Source organism: Accipiter gentilis, unplaced genomic scaffold, assembly GCF_929443795.1.
Source record: "Accipiter gentilis unplaced genomic scaffold, bAccGen1.1, whole genome shotgun sequence".
NCBI lineage: Eukaryota > Metazoa > Chordata > Aves > Accipitriformes > Accipitridae > Astur > Astur gentilis.
Genome location: NW_026060872.1, coordinates 143,923 through 156,056, shown reverse-complemented (window position 1 = coordinate 156,056; position 12,134 = coordinate 143,923). Strand labels below are relative to the sequence as shown.

The 12,134-nt window shown below is 52.3% G+C and overlaps 1 protein-coding gene across 1 annotated transcript; it reads right to left on the bottom strand.

Moving 5' to 3' along the window:
* Positions 1 to 805: 805 nt before the first annotated feature.
* On the bottom strand, positions 806 to 10,723 carry LOC126037005 (electroneutral sodium bicarbonate exchanger 1-like). Its single transcript, XM_049797219.1, has 10 exons — positions 10,515 to 10,723; positions 6,109 to 6,222; positions 5,609 to 5,770; positions 4,744 to 4,995; positions 3,868 to 3,936; positions 3,151 to 3,324; positions 2,914 to 3,051; positions 2,338 to 2,438; positions 1,713 to 1,817; positions 806 to 1,442 (listed from the first exon to the last, which is right to left on the bottom strand). The coding sequence occupies exons 2-6, from the start codon at positions 6,172 to 6,174 to the stop codon at positions 3,265 to 3,267; spliced, it is 609 nt and encodes a 202-aa protein (XP_049653176.1). The 5' UTR covers positions 6,175 to 6,222; positions 10,515 to 10,723; the 3' UTR covers positions 806 to 1,442; positions 1,713 to 1,817; positions 2,338 to 2,438; positions 2,914 to 3,051; positions 3,151 to 3,264.
* Positions 10,724 to 12,134: the final 1,411 nt, after the last annotated feature.

The window sequence follows — 12,134 nt, the reverse complement described above, 5'->3', positions numbered from 1 at the left end:
TGCCTAAAGGGGCAAGCAATTTATACAGTTCAGTTATACATATTCGATTTCCAAAGTTCTTCCCAAAACTATTGCCGGGAGTAGCTTATCTTGCACAGTTTCTATTGGGCTACAGTTTCCCTGCTTGGAATTAAAGGTCCAGTGTTCTTTTCTTCTACAGCACATGCTCAAGGAGAGTGGGGGGGTAAGTCTTTTTGGTGTGGAATTGAGTTGGTGGTCATGATCTCCCCCTGCCACCTTTCTTCACCTTTCCTCCAGTATTCAAAGATGCTTCTGACTTCATGCCTATTAGCAATTATTCAACTTTTTGGCGCCTCCTGGAGTAGGATGTTCCCTTCTTCTCAGTTTTTTAGTTCTTCTTCAGGGGCACAGTTGTTAGCAAGGCATGCGTTGATCATACAAAGGGGATCTTGTTTCACAAGAGCTTTGTGGCCTTTTTCGTGTGGCTTAAGTACATCATTTCTTAAGTACATCATTTCCCCCTGTGGTGGGTTGACCCTGGCTGGATGCCAGGTGCCCACCAAAGCCGTTCTATCACTCCCCCTCCTCAGCTGGACAGGGGAGAGAAAATATAACAAAGAGCTTGTGGGTCGAGATAAGGACAGGAGAGATCACTCACCAATTACCGTCACAGGCAAAAGAGACTCCGCTTGGGGAAAATTAACTCAATTTATTACAAATCAACCAGAGCAGGGTAATGAGAAATACAACCAAATCTCAGAGCACCTTCCCTCCACCCCTCCCTTCTTCCCGGCACAACTTCACTCCCGGATTCCCTACCAACCCCCCGCAGTGGCACGGGGAGACGGTTAATGGGGTTTACAGTCAGTTCATCACACATTATTGTGATACTTGCCAAACCAACCAAGAAAGGTAAAACTGGAGCGCAGGGAGCAAATGCTTTTCTTTCACCTTAGGCCAACTGCTCGGACGCTCTCTATGCTGCCCTGCTGCAGAGGGCATCCCTCTTGTACCAGTAAGAGACATAAGAGTGAATTAAAGCCAGAACTCCAAACCAGACTAAAAACCCAGTCGTGATCAAGAAGAAAGTGGAGAATGCATCAAATATAACAGAAAATTATTTTGGACATTCCCAGTTTACATTTGGAAAAAAGAGAAGGAAAACAAAGAGGAGGAATTAGGTATTAAAAGAAGAGCACTGAATGATAAAGCAGTAGCAGTCCCTCTACCACTACAAACCCACACCCCCACACGCACGTACGCACACAGACTGTACACCACCAAACTCCCCTTGACTGTGACGTTCCCCTCAGCTTGCTGGTCTAGAGATACTGAATGCCTGAAGCACACCAAGGATAACTGAAAACATCTGCATGGCTTTAATGGGAATCCTCCAACTGAAACAAAGCGCCTTCTCCCTCTGTCTGCGTTGGCACATCCCCGAGTCACGCTCTCACTCCTCTCCTTCAAAGTCAAGATTCCTAAACGTGAAAAGCGGGAGTGGGGAAAGGCGAAGGGAAGAGAAAAAGAGGGAGAGCATCATCAGTGGAAGACCTGCCAGCTGCTGCTGATTCAGCCCTGTTCGGGGCACCACCACAGCAGAGAGGAGCTGGTTTGCATGCCACGGTCCTCACTGCCTGTTCCCAGGGACAGGCCATTTGCTCAGCCTTGCCGGCCAAAGCGTGGGAAAAGTGTAGGCGTGCGCCGTCGCTTGCAGAGGAGCACGGTCACGTTCACGTGCAATCCTTTACCTTTTTCCTCCCTGGATTCAAAGGGTTTCTGTCTTCAAAGTGAGAGCCTTCCATACGGTCATTTGTGACATTTCATCCAGGATAACAATCTCAGAAGGATCAGTCCTGCAATAAATATTTTACATAGCAATCCGTGATTATGGGAACTGATGCCACCAAGGGCATTAGCATCAGCAAGAGGAACAGCGGAGCCCTGAGAATCAAAGCTCCGCATAAGCGTGGGAGGTTTTGCTGGATGAGGAGTTTTGGGAGGCAAGCCGGGGAGCTGCAGAGCAACAGCTCTGTGCAAAGGCTCTTGCTGGGGCTTAGCCCCGGTCCGGGTTCCTAAGCCACTGCTGGTACAGATCACGCCTGCAACTCCTCATGTGTAAGTATGAGGATCTCCAGCTACCGTAAAGGCACTGATGAGGCAAGGTTTGGGGGTCAAACGTGAGTGCTGCAGCCACTCTGCTTGGGGTCAGAGCCCTGCAATTGCCTCCTGCAGCCCTGCCCCCAAATTTGATTTTCCCACCAAGCTGCCTGCTGGTTTCTGTGGGATGCCCCACAAAGAGGCAAGTGGAGAAAACTCTGCCAAACACCTTCAAGCTAATCTTGCCGGGGTTCCTGGCGCTTGGTGGGGCTTTACCTGTCACTGCTTTGTTTTGGCATATCCATGTCACTGGTCTTCCCCACGTTCAGCTGAACTGAACTTGCAGCAGCAGCAGCTTCCATCACGCTCCTGGACTCCTGATGTAAAAAAGGGACAAATCACGTTCTCTGTCTTTGATCAAAGTGGAGATAAGCTGAATGCCCAGCACAAACTTAGCAGTCTGCCCTCCCCTTCTGCCCCTTGGCAGCTATAGGTATTAGTGCAGCAGGGGAGAAACCGTTCACTCCAAAGATTTCGGGGCAGGGGGATTGTGTGTTCAAAACACGATTATGAGCAAGTCTTGCCAGCAGCAGCAGCAGCAGCATCTAATAATAATCATCATAATGATAATGACCTTTGTGAAAAACGACTCGTTTTAAAAATTACACCTGTATTCAAGCGCTCAGCTCACTGCTACTTGAGGAAACAAAGGTTACAAAAGTTACAGGCTATTGGGATCTATTTCGATTGAGTGCTGATCTTCCCCCAACGTTTCCAGACAAGCTGTAAGAGAAACAGGCAATCTCACAGACACACGGAGATGTCCAGCCCCGAGGACACAGCAAGCCTTACCTCGTCTTCTTCTCCGGCTTCATTTCTGGCATCGTCCAACTTCTTCTTCCTTTCTGGCATAAGGTCATCCAGAGAGCTGAGCTCTCGCTTTGAGAAGCAGAAATCCATCGCTTTCCGGACAAAGACGAGAGCCAAAACCTTCACGAATAAGAGGGAAGATGCAGTGAGCTCAGAGACGATGCCACCTCTCACTCCAACGCTGCAAACACCCCGCTGCCGAGCGGTGGCAGCTCTTACCATCATGGGAAAGATGATGGCGGCACGGGACACCTTGATGGTCCAGAGCAGGACGAGGCAGGTCAGCTGGATCGCCGTGAAGAAATGCACCTTTCGCAAGGGCACGTGCCGCAGTTAGATGAAATCCGGCTGGTGTTTCGCCGGCATCCAAAACAGCTTCAAGCGATCAAAGAACTGCGAAATAAAAGGGAAAGGTTGCCACCTTGGGACTGCGGCAAGTTGCTGGCCCTCTCGAGACGTGGAGGCACTTTGCAGCATCTCGCTTGCCGTCAGAAATCCTGGATCCCACCGCGTTCCTCCTGGGAGCAGCACCCATTTTCCCTTCGCTCCATCTAGCAACCGGCTTGCCCCTGAGAGCTGCCCACCAAACGGCAACTATTTCATGCCATTCCATTATTAGCATTTCTCAGCCCACTGAATCCCCCCGCAAGGATTTCCACCAGTGGTAGAAACTGCCTTCCCTTTGCACCAAATTCCCCCGCTTTTCACGTAACCAAACACTGACCTGCCCTAAACCCTGCAACAGAGAGCGCTGAACTTGCCTGGTCCTCCCAGCCCTCTCTACCTCCTGTGCCTCCACCAATCTCTTTCTTACACAAAAGAGTTTCATTGCTTGCTCTGCGAGAAGTTTTTCCCATGCCACTGCTTTTTTCCCTGCTGCTACGGAGACAAAATACCAGGGAGCCGACATGCTGCACGCTGTAAAAGAGTCCGTACCTGAATTCCTCTGAGCGACGACACACCCATGTAGAGAAAGACGCCATAAAGCACAGGCATTGGTATAAACTGGGGGGGGAAAGAAAAAAAAAAAGAAAGAATGCAATCGTTTCTTTTTCTGTATTGCATTTTCAGTATTACCACCCTCTTCCACAGGCACTGCCTAAAATTGCTTGAAGCTTTTTCCATTCAGGCTTAGAGATGGGTCAGATTTTAACCATTTTTTTGCCATTTTGTGCGCACGAGTGAGCTAAGGCTCTGCTTTAGGCTGAACTTGGGAGTTATCTCTCCTCAGAATAATCCTATTTTCCAGAAAGGTTGGAGGAAAATAGGCGATTTCACCCGTGCTACCCTATGCCGCATTCTCTGGCGGTAGAAGAAACACTTCTGCCTATTCTTGGGGCAACAGGCAAAGGCCACAGGCCTCCTCCTAGCCTAGAGACGAGATTACTTTGTGGGAGGAACGTGCAAGGAAGCCCACGGGGATGACCTCAGTGTGTTTAGCTCCTGGGAACGGCTGCTCCGGGGCATTTGGGGAGCAAATTGCAGCCACTAAAGGGCTGCCTGTTTGAAAGACAGCAGATGTGCTGGTCTGAATATGCTCAACTGTAACCCATAAACATGGGCGGGCCTGAAAGACACCCAAAAATTCAAGCAGTTGCGTTGCTTGCTCATCTCGAGCACACCAAACGGGGGCCTGAAGGGCTGCAAAGCCTAACCGAGGCTGGTTCCCACCGTGGGTCAAGCCCCAAGGGTTGGGACCACCTCCTCCTCCTCCGCTCCACAACTAACTACTCAGGCCTGCAGAGAGGGGACTGTTTTTCTGTAACCGCCAACAAGCTCACGGTTGTTGGGTGGTTTGCATTTTCCTCTCACCTTTAACACAGAAGTGAAGAAGACAGAGCAGCCCATGAGCACAAAGATCAGCAAGCCAGTGACTCTCTGCTCTCGTATCCCCAGAAACTTGGGTTGTTCTCCTGGAGCTGAGCAGTCAGACTCTACTTTGAGGCTATTCACGTGGGTGATGGACAGGACGGTCGCAGCCACAAACCAGGGCAGCCCCATCACAGAGCACACCCCGAGCATCACGGCCACCACAAAAAGGTCCAGGTGGTACCCGCATCCTTTCTGCAGGCAGGAAAACAAGAAACAGAGCATCCCATAGCACAAGAGCAAGGATAACGTCGCAAGTCAGACTCAAACCCTGCTCGAGCACAAGTCAATTTCTTCAGAATTCAAAACAAGAAATGGAAACAAGCAAGGGTGTATGCAGACTTTGCACAAGCACCTGGCATGAAAATCTGGCAGGAGTTCAGAAACAATGGATATGCAGAGCTTGTGCGATACATACTTCTCCAAAAAAAAACCAACCCACAACCCAAAAGCACCAAATCATTTTTTTCACTCACAAAGAAAATTCTGCCACTTGCGAGGAAGGTGTGACTCTGAGTTATCCCTGGCAGCGCATCAAAACAATTCATTCCCCACACCTGCTGCTGCTGCCATTTTAAAACAAAAACGCACTTCTCTATTGCTCCAAGATTAATTTGCTCCTCCAAAAGGTTGCTCATCTATACTGCCCTGTCACTTGCTCCCTGCTTCATCGTTAATCCAGGAGAGCATCCTGCCACGCAGCCTGACCTTGTCCCAAACCAATGCCTTCAGAAAGCATCGGGAATAAGAGCTTCCCCCCAGACCTGCAGCCCAGAAGGGGCTGGGGTCATCTCTCGCAGGCCCTTACCTTCAGCTTGTGCTCCTTCCTGTTCACAATAACGGCACTGATCTGATGGTCCATGAATATCAAGATGGTGCAGAGCAGAGCTGGGACGAGCGCAGCCAACACCGTCCACCAAGGGTTGGGTCCTATGGGGTTGATGAACCACCCGCGGTCGTCTCTGGTAGGCTGCAACAAAGCCCACACATCAGCATTGTCTCCCAGCCCAGGCACTCCACTGGCTTTCATTTTCCCCTCCCTCCTTGCGTCAGAGCACCTCCCAGCCCTGGCTTCATGTCCCCCTCTCCCATGGGCTTCAGCAGTGCCAGTCTCCTCCTTGCAAGCAGCTCTAGATAGTTCCCCTGTAGGTATCTAGTTTTGGGGCCATCTTCTCGTTTCCAGGAGGAAGCAAGGCACTTGGAGGTGGAAGAGGAGATGGTCACACCACCAGCATCTCCTCCAGACTCAGCCCTGCCCTGCCCCGGCATCACCTTGTGGCACCCCCACGTGCCAAAACACCCCGTTACCTTGAACGCATGGGGGACCTGGAGCTTCGGCAATGGGATCCCAACCACAAAGTCAAGGAGCACCATGATGACGATAGTGAGGAAAACAGCAAAGTCGCTCACTGTGGACCGTACCTGGGGCGAGAAACCAGAGGTGAGAGGGGCATGGCAAACAGGGCCGTAAGGTGAGATGCAAGAGTTGCAGACATCCACAACATTAAGGCTGCTTAACCAAATCCCACCACCCCTCTGAGCACATGCAGCCTGATCCCTTGCTTAGATACTGCTGCTGTGTTTGTCCCTGTGAGATCTGGGGTCAGACAATAAAAAAAGCTTAACTAGGCCGACAAGGGTTGGTTTAAGTCAAAACCTAAAAATAATATTAAAAATAAGAAAACACATGTCTGCCACTACAGCTACACTCACAGCTACAATGGCAACAAGGCACTGAGGCATCCTTTAGTCCTCAAAAGGAAGTTCCTCACTTGAATCTACTTTCTGCTCAAGCACATAATGCGCAGAAGGTAGGGGAAAAAATAACAAAAAAAAATAACATTACAGTTTGCAGGAGTCATGGAAGAGCAGGTTGCAGATATTTTGCTTTTCCTCCTCCCCTTCTTCCCCCTGCTCCCTCCCATCACCTTAGAGCACGCTGCCCTAACAGATTCACAGAAACTGAAGTGAACGAATATCTTAACCCTGAATTAACATAGAAGCAATACTATGGAGAGTGGAGGTGTGCTTTTAAATTTAACAAGTTCTACATTTAAGAAGCCTCCTCCTTGCCAGCACAACACATGCAAGTATTGACCTGTTTCAAAAATAAACATATTCCCCTTTTTCGGAATATTGACCCAATTCAGTTACAAAGGAACTGTAATTCAGCCCCAACAAACTCCTGCTTTATAAACGGGAAACTTTTTCTAGGAATACCTTTCAGTATTTTCAAAATTGAAAAAGAAAAAGAAATTAACCAATAATTTTCTGTATCAGTTACGATCAGCACATTTTCTTCAATAATATTTGCAATGCTACTACTGTACTCTGAAGATTTGTTTCAACTTAACTAACAGGAGCATTTTTAAACAGGCAGTATATTGGTCTCATTTCCTCAGGAACGGCAGGGGCTTTCTTCTGTCTCAGGAAGAAGATGACAACAACAGAACTCATCAGCTGTCACCAAGCTTGGCCACAAAGTAATGGCGTCATTAAAAGAACGTCCCCTGGCTTCCACAGCTTCCCAACTATTAACTACATCTTTTGTAAGCCAGCTTCTCAAAGTTGTTCACTGCCAGGTATCGGCCAACAATAAAATGCACAGGGAGAGAAAGTCTCAAAGGAAAGCTGAACCCATTCAGAAGTAAACAAATGTCGCACAAGTGTCACTTGGAAATAAGGAAATAGGGTGGAGTGTAAGGAATTACGGCATGCAAGTGTTCTCTGGTATATGGTCTGGCAGGCAGCCATTCTCATATCCTCCACATTCAGGGGCCCCAGCCAGAACTCGGTCAGAGATGAGAACTCTCCTTCCTCTTCAGAAAGGCCCTCTCCTCGCTTAATATGGAACAAGTTAATGAAAGGAGTTACACAGCGCGCCACAGCAGAAGGACAGATATCACCCACCCAAGACTCACGCTGTGGTCATGAAGCCTTCATGAATCACCAGGGACACAAAAGTACGATTCAGGAAGGGACGCTGAAGAGGGTGGAAAGAATGGAAGAAAGCAAGGGGCGATGACAGGCTGCCAAACTCAAACAAATGCAGTGCTCTCTGTACCATCAGGAGATCAAACACCTGCAGGCTGCTCAGAAACGTACGCACACTACTGGCAGCACTGTCCAAAGGGATTACGCTGAGGGAAAGAGCTTGGTCACAGACAAGAGCAACATTTCAAGCATCTTCTGAACACCACACGACACCACAAGACAGACAACACACCTTCCTCTCCAAAATCAACACAGAGAACAAAACAAGGAGGAAGGTTAATCCTCCTAGATCTGACGCTATTCCAGCAGAATGCTAATAAGCAAAGCTAAAGAAACAACTGCGTTTCAATTCATCCCAAAATAAAGTCATGCAGCAGAATTTCAAAGACTCGGCCTACTTCTCCAAAGGAAAAAGGAGACTAGTGTGGCACGAGATTTAATGCAGCTTCAGGTCTGGAGACAGCCTAATTGGCGTGGTGTTCATAGCACAGTCTCTTCAATTCTGCAGCAGCTAACAACAGTCACTTCCAGAGTAAAGCCAGGCCCTGGCAATGCCTGTGCACATCTCATTGCCAAAGCAAATTCACTCACACTCATAAAACCACTCTCTAGGCAGAGGCTTGAGTCATTGCCTATGGCATTTTAGCCCTGCTGCAACCTCACTGGCATGAAAACAGCCCTTTCGGGATGCCACGACACTGTTCTGTTCCTCTGATGCAGGGATACTTTCCTGGCTCAAAAGGATCTCAGTCCTAGTTTCTGCACGGGTGCCACCACCTGAAAAGAGACTTAACCTCAACAGTTCAGAACATTTTCCAAAAGCCTCTGAGGGCATCAACCTTGAACTGCTGTCCGATGATGATCACAGCCTTGCAACAACATACACAGGGAGCCAGATTATGCTGAGCCACGGCTTTTTTATTAATACTCATGAATACTATCATTATTCATTTTTTATCAGAGGCTGAGACACCAACAACAACTCATAAAGTTTCAGACCAAGTTTGAGCCCTACAGAACACTCCTTCAGCAGGACCCAATCTAGAGGCACCTGCTTAAAAATACAACCCTTAAACCTAAGCAGCTCCAGCTCCTTTTTCAGAGCACCTCAAACTTCTGGAATTATTACAGATCGCAGCCTCCAGCAATTCCCAGTCCCCTCTCAAACTAAAAGCTCCAGAGCTCCTCGACTGAGCTGGTCAAGGTTTTGCCCACTCACAGAAGCACTTGCCCATCATCTCTGTCTGCCTGCCTGACTAGCAGACACAAGCAGATTCCTCCAGGGCAATACCCTCAGGGAAAGTCTCTTTTTCACTTCTAAAGGACCATCCTCCTCACTTGTTTTACATCTTCCCCAGCTGACCAGGCTGCTCAGCACCCTGTGCTTTAGTTACTTTGCTGGCTGCTAACTCAAACTTCCCATTGCAGCCTTACCACACAACTGTTACCTCCCACAACCTTCCTATTCATTGTCCCCTGCACACCCAAAGGCCGCTTTCCTTTCTCTGCCTTGCATGCCAGCAGTACCACAGACTAAAACACTCTCCCTTCACTCTCCTTTCTCAGGCTTGACACTACAGTGCCTTCTAGAAACTGAGAGCAGCAGTTATCCTAAAAGGCCTGCTCAGCCCCTCTGCCTGCAGCAGAGGCACGCTCTTCTTTCCAAACAACAGGACAGGTTTGTCACAAAGACGTCGGAAAGAGGAGTGGCAGCGCAAGGGGAACCTCGTGAAAGAAAAAATCCCAAGAGCACAACAAACAACTGCTGCCACTGAGAGTTTCCAAAGACTCTTTCCACATCCACACTTGAGCGCCAGATTGCCAGGCCAGCAAAAGGCACATTGCTACCAGCAGACAGCCCAAGAAAGAAGGACGTACTTTGCGTACAGAGCTCCACGGCTGTGCTGGTTTTGACTGGCAGAGAGTTAATTTTCCCCACAGTAGCTTGCACGGGGCTACGTTTTGGATTTGTGCTGAAAGCAGTGCTTACACAGCATCAAGGCCTTTTCTGCCCCTCACCCCACCCCACCAGGGAGTCGGCTGCGGGTGCACAAGAAGCTGGGGGGGGCACAAAACTGGGACAGCTGACCCCAACTGACCCAAGGGATATTCCAGACCACAGGATGTCACGCTCAGCAATATAACTGGGGGAAGAAGGAGGAAGGGGGGACATGCCCAAGTAACTGTTAGGCGTGATGGAACCCTGCTTTCCTGCAAACTAAACACCTGCCAGACAATGGGAAGCAGTGACTGAATTCCTGACTTGGCTTTGCTCGCGTGCACAGCTTTTACTTGTTAAACCATCTTTATCCCAACACGCGAGTTGATTCACCCTTCCGATCCTCTCCCTCCTCCCACTGCGGGGCAGCGAGCGAGCGGCCGTGCAGGGCTTAGCTGCCGGCTGGGGTTAAACCACTACAGAGGCTCGAGAGCTTCTCAGCTGAACGCTTTAAACAACATTTCAAAACACCGTCAGTAAAACCAGCCTCTTTTCCCACTGAAGCACGAAACCCACGCACGGCACTGGAACAGGAGCGCTTTTTACAGCTCCCATTACTCCCATTACACTCCCGTGCAAGTGCAGTAGCCCCTCGGAAGCGACCGCTTTCACGGTCAGTGAAAGAGGGCAGGAAAAGAGCAGCCCCCCCAGTCCCGTCCGAATTGAGGGTCTCCTAGGAACCTAGGAACCTCCTGGTTTCAGGCAACCGACAGGTAGGTACCTGCTGTCGAGGACGTCCTCCGTTCTCCCAGCCGAGGGAAGGAAGCAGCAGAGCCAACGGGACGCGACTGCTCTGGAAACGCCACTGCCGACCTCCCTGAAGCTCCCTCCAGGGCCTCTTGCCCCGGGGGCTGCCAAGAACGCCCGGGCAGGACTGTGTCGCAGCCCGCCACCCACGCCAGGCTGGGAGGGAGGGAGGGAGGGAGGGAGACCCCCGGCGGCTGCGGGTCCCTTCCCTGCGGGGACAGCCGGCAGAAACTCCTTTCTCTCCACACACAGCCGCACGTCTCCGCGGTGCCCGCCGGCCTCCGCCGGACAGCCACCAGCGGCAGGCAGTCCCCTGCTGCCCCCGCAGCCCCGGGGGCGGCAGGGAGGGGCCGGGACCGGCCGGGCCTGCGGGGGGAAGGCCGGGACCCGGCGCCCCGGCCTGCCGCGACGGGAGATGCCGCCACCGCCGCCGCCGCCGCCTCAGCCCCGCTGCCGGCCTGCGAGGCCCCCGGGCAGCCCCGGCGCTGGCGACCGCCGGGCAGCCCACCGCTCCACGGACGGGGAGGAGCCCCCGCCACGGCCACTGGCCCCGCCGCGCCCGCCGCCCGCCCTTGCCTCAGGCGGGGCCGGGCCGGGGCTGCGGCCGGGGCGGAGCCGAGGGCAGCCGAGCGCAAACGAGAGGAGCCGAACCGAGCCGAGCCCAGCCGAGAGGAGCCGAGCCCAGCCGAAGGGAGCCGAACAGAAACGAGATGAGCCGAACGGAGCCGAGCCCGGCCCGGGCGCCCCCCCTCTCTGCTCCATCTCCCCACGCTGCTCGGCACTGGCTGCTGCTGCTGCTGCGCTGCAGAGGCAGCTGCATTTTGGGGCTTGGAGCGCTTGGGGTTCCAGCGTGAGCCCGAAGCATCAGAGGAGCTGGCCTGTACCTCGTGGCAGGTCTTGCAGCTGCTTTCAGGGGGGTCTGGGCTCTGCCCAGGCCTCTCGAGTCAACGTTGACTCTGGTGCCTAATGACAGTCTGCTGGCAGTGGCCCTGGTAGCTCAGCCCTTTCTCTCCCCAGTTGCGATGATGTCAGCAAAAAAGGACTGTGGTGGTTTCAGCCCAGCTGGCGACCAAGCACCACGAGGCTGCTCGCTCGCTCACTCCCCCGTGGCTTTGTCCCCGCAGCAGCTGCAGCTGCAGCTGCAGCAGGATCGCGCCGCTTTCCATCCCCAGGGTGCGGGGCAGGGCTGCCCAAAGGGAGCCCGAGGGGTCGCGGGCCGAGACCAGCGGAGAGCCGCCAGGGAAACCGCCGCCTCCGTCCATCGCACGGACGGGAGCCGCAGCAGCCGGAGAACGCTCCCGAGTCGTGCCGCTCCCAGGGCAAGCCCAGGCACCGCTTCACGCGTGGGACGGGACGTGCCGTCCCGAGAGCGGGGCTAGCGGTCAGGATGCTGACCAAGCAGGAGCTCTCCTTCAGTGGGTCCCGGGACATCCCTGCTGAGCTCAGCCGAATCCTCCTCGCTGGGCAGCAGCTGGCAGGACAAAGAAACCCAGGTGGGAGCAGGACAGAGACACGGCGAGAGCGACCTGCCCTTCCCGGGAAAGAGGAGTCAGCCACGGCTCTCCCGGGACTGATGCCCCATGCCCACCCGTGC

Excerpts from the sequence above, each read along its gene's own strand:
- LOC126037005 (XM_049797219.1), bottom strand. The coding sequence starts at position 6,174 with ATGGTGCTCCTTGACTTTGTGGTTGGGATCCCATTGCCGAAGCTCCAG. Across the intron at positions 4,996-5,608 it reads GGAAGGAGCACAAGCTGAAG|AAAGGATGCGGGTACCACCT; the intron begins GTAAGGGCCTGC and ends TCCTGCCTGCAG. Across the intron at positions 3,325-3,867 it reads CGTCGCTCAGAGGAATTCAG|TTCTTTGATCGCTTGAAGCT; the intron begins GTACGGACTCTT and ends TTTATTTCGCAG.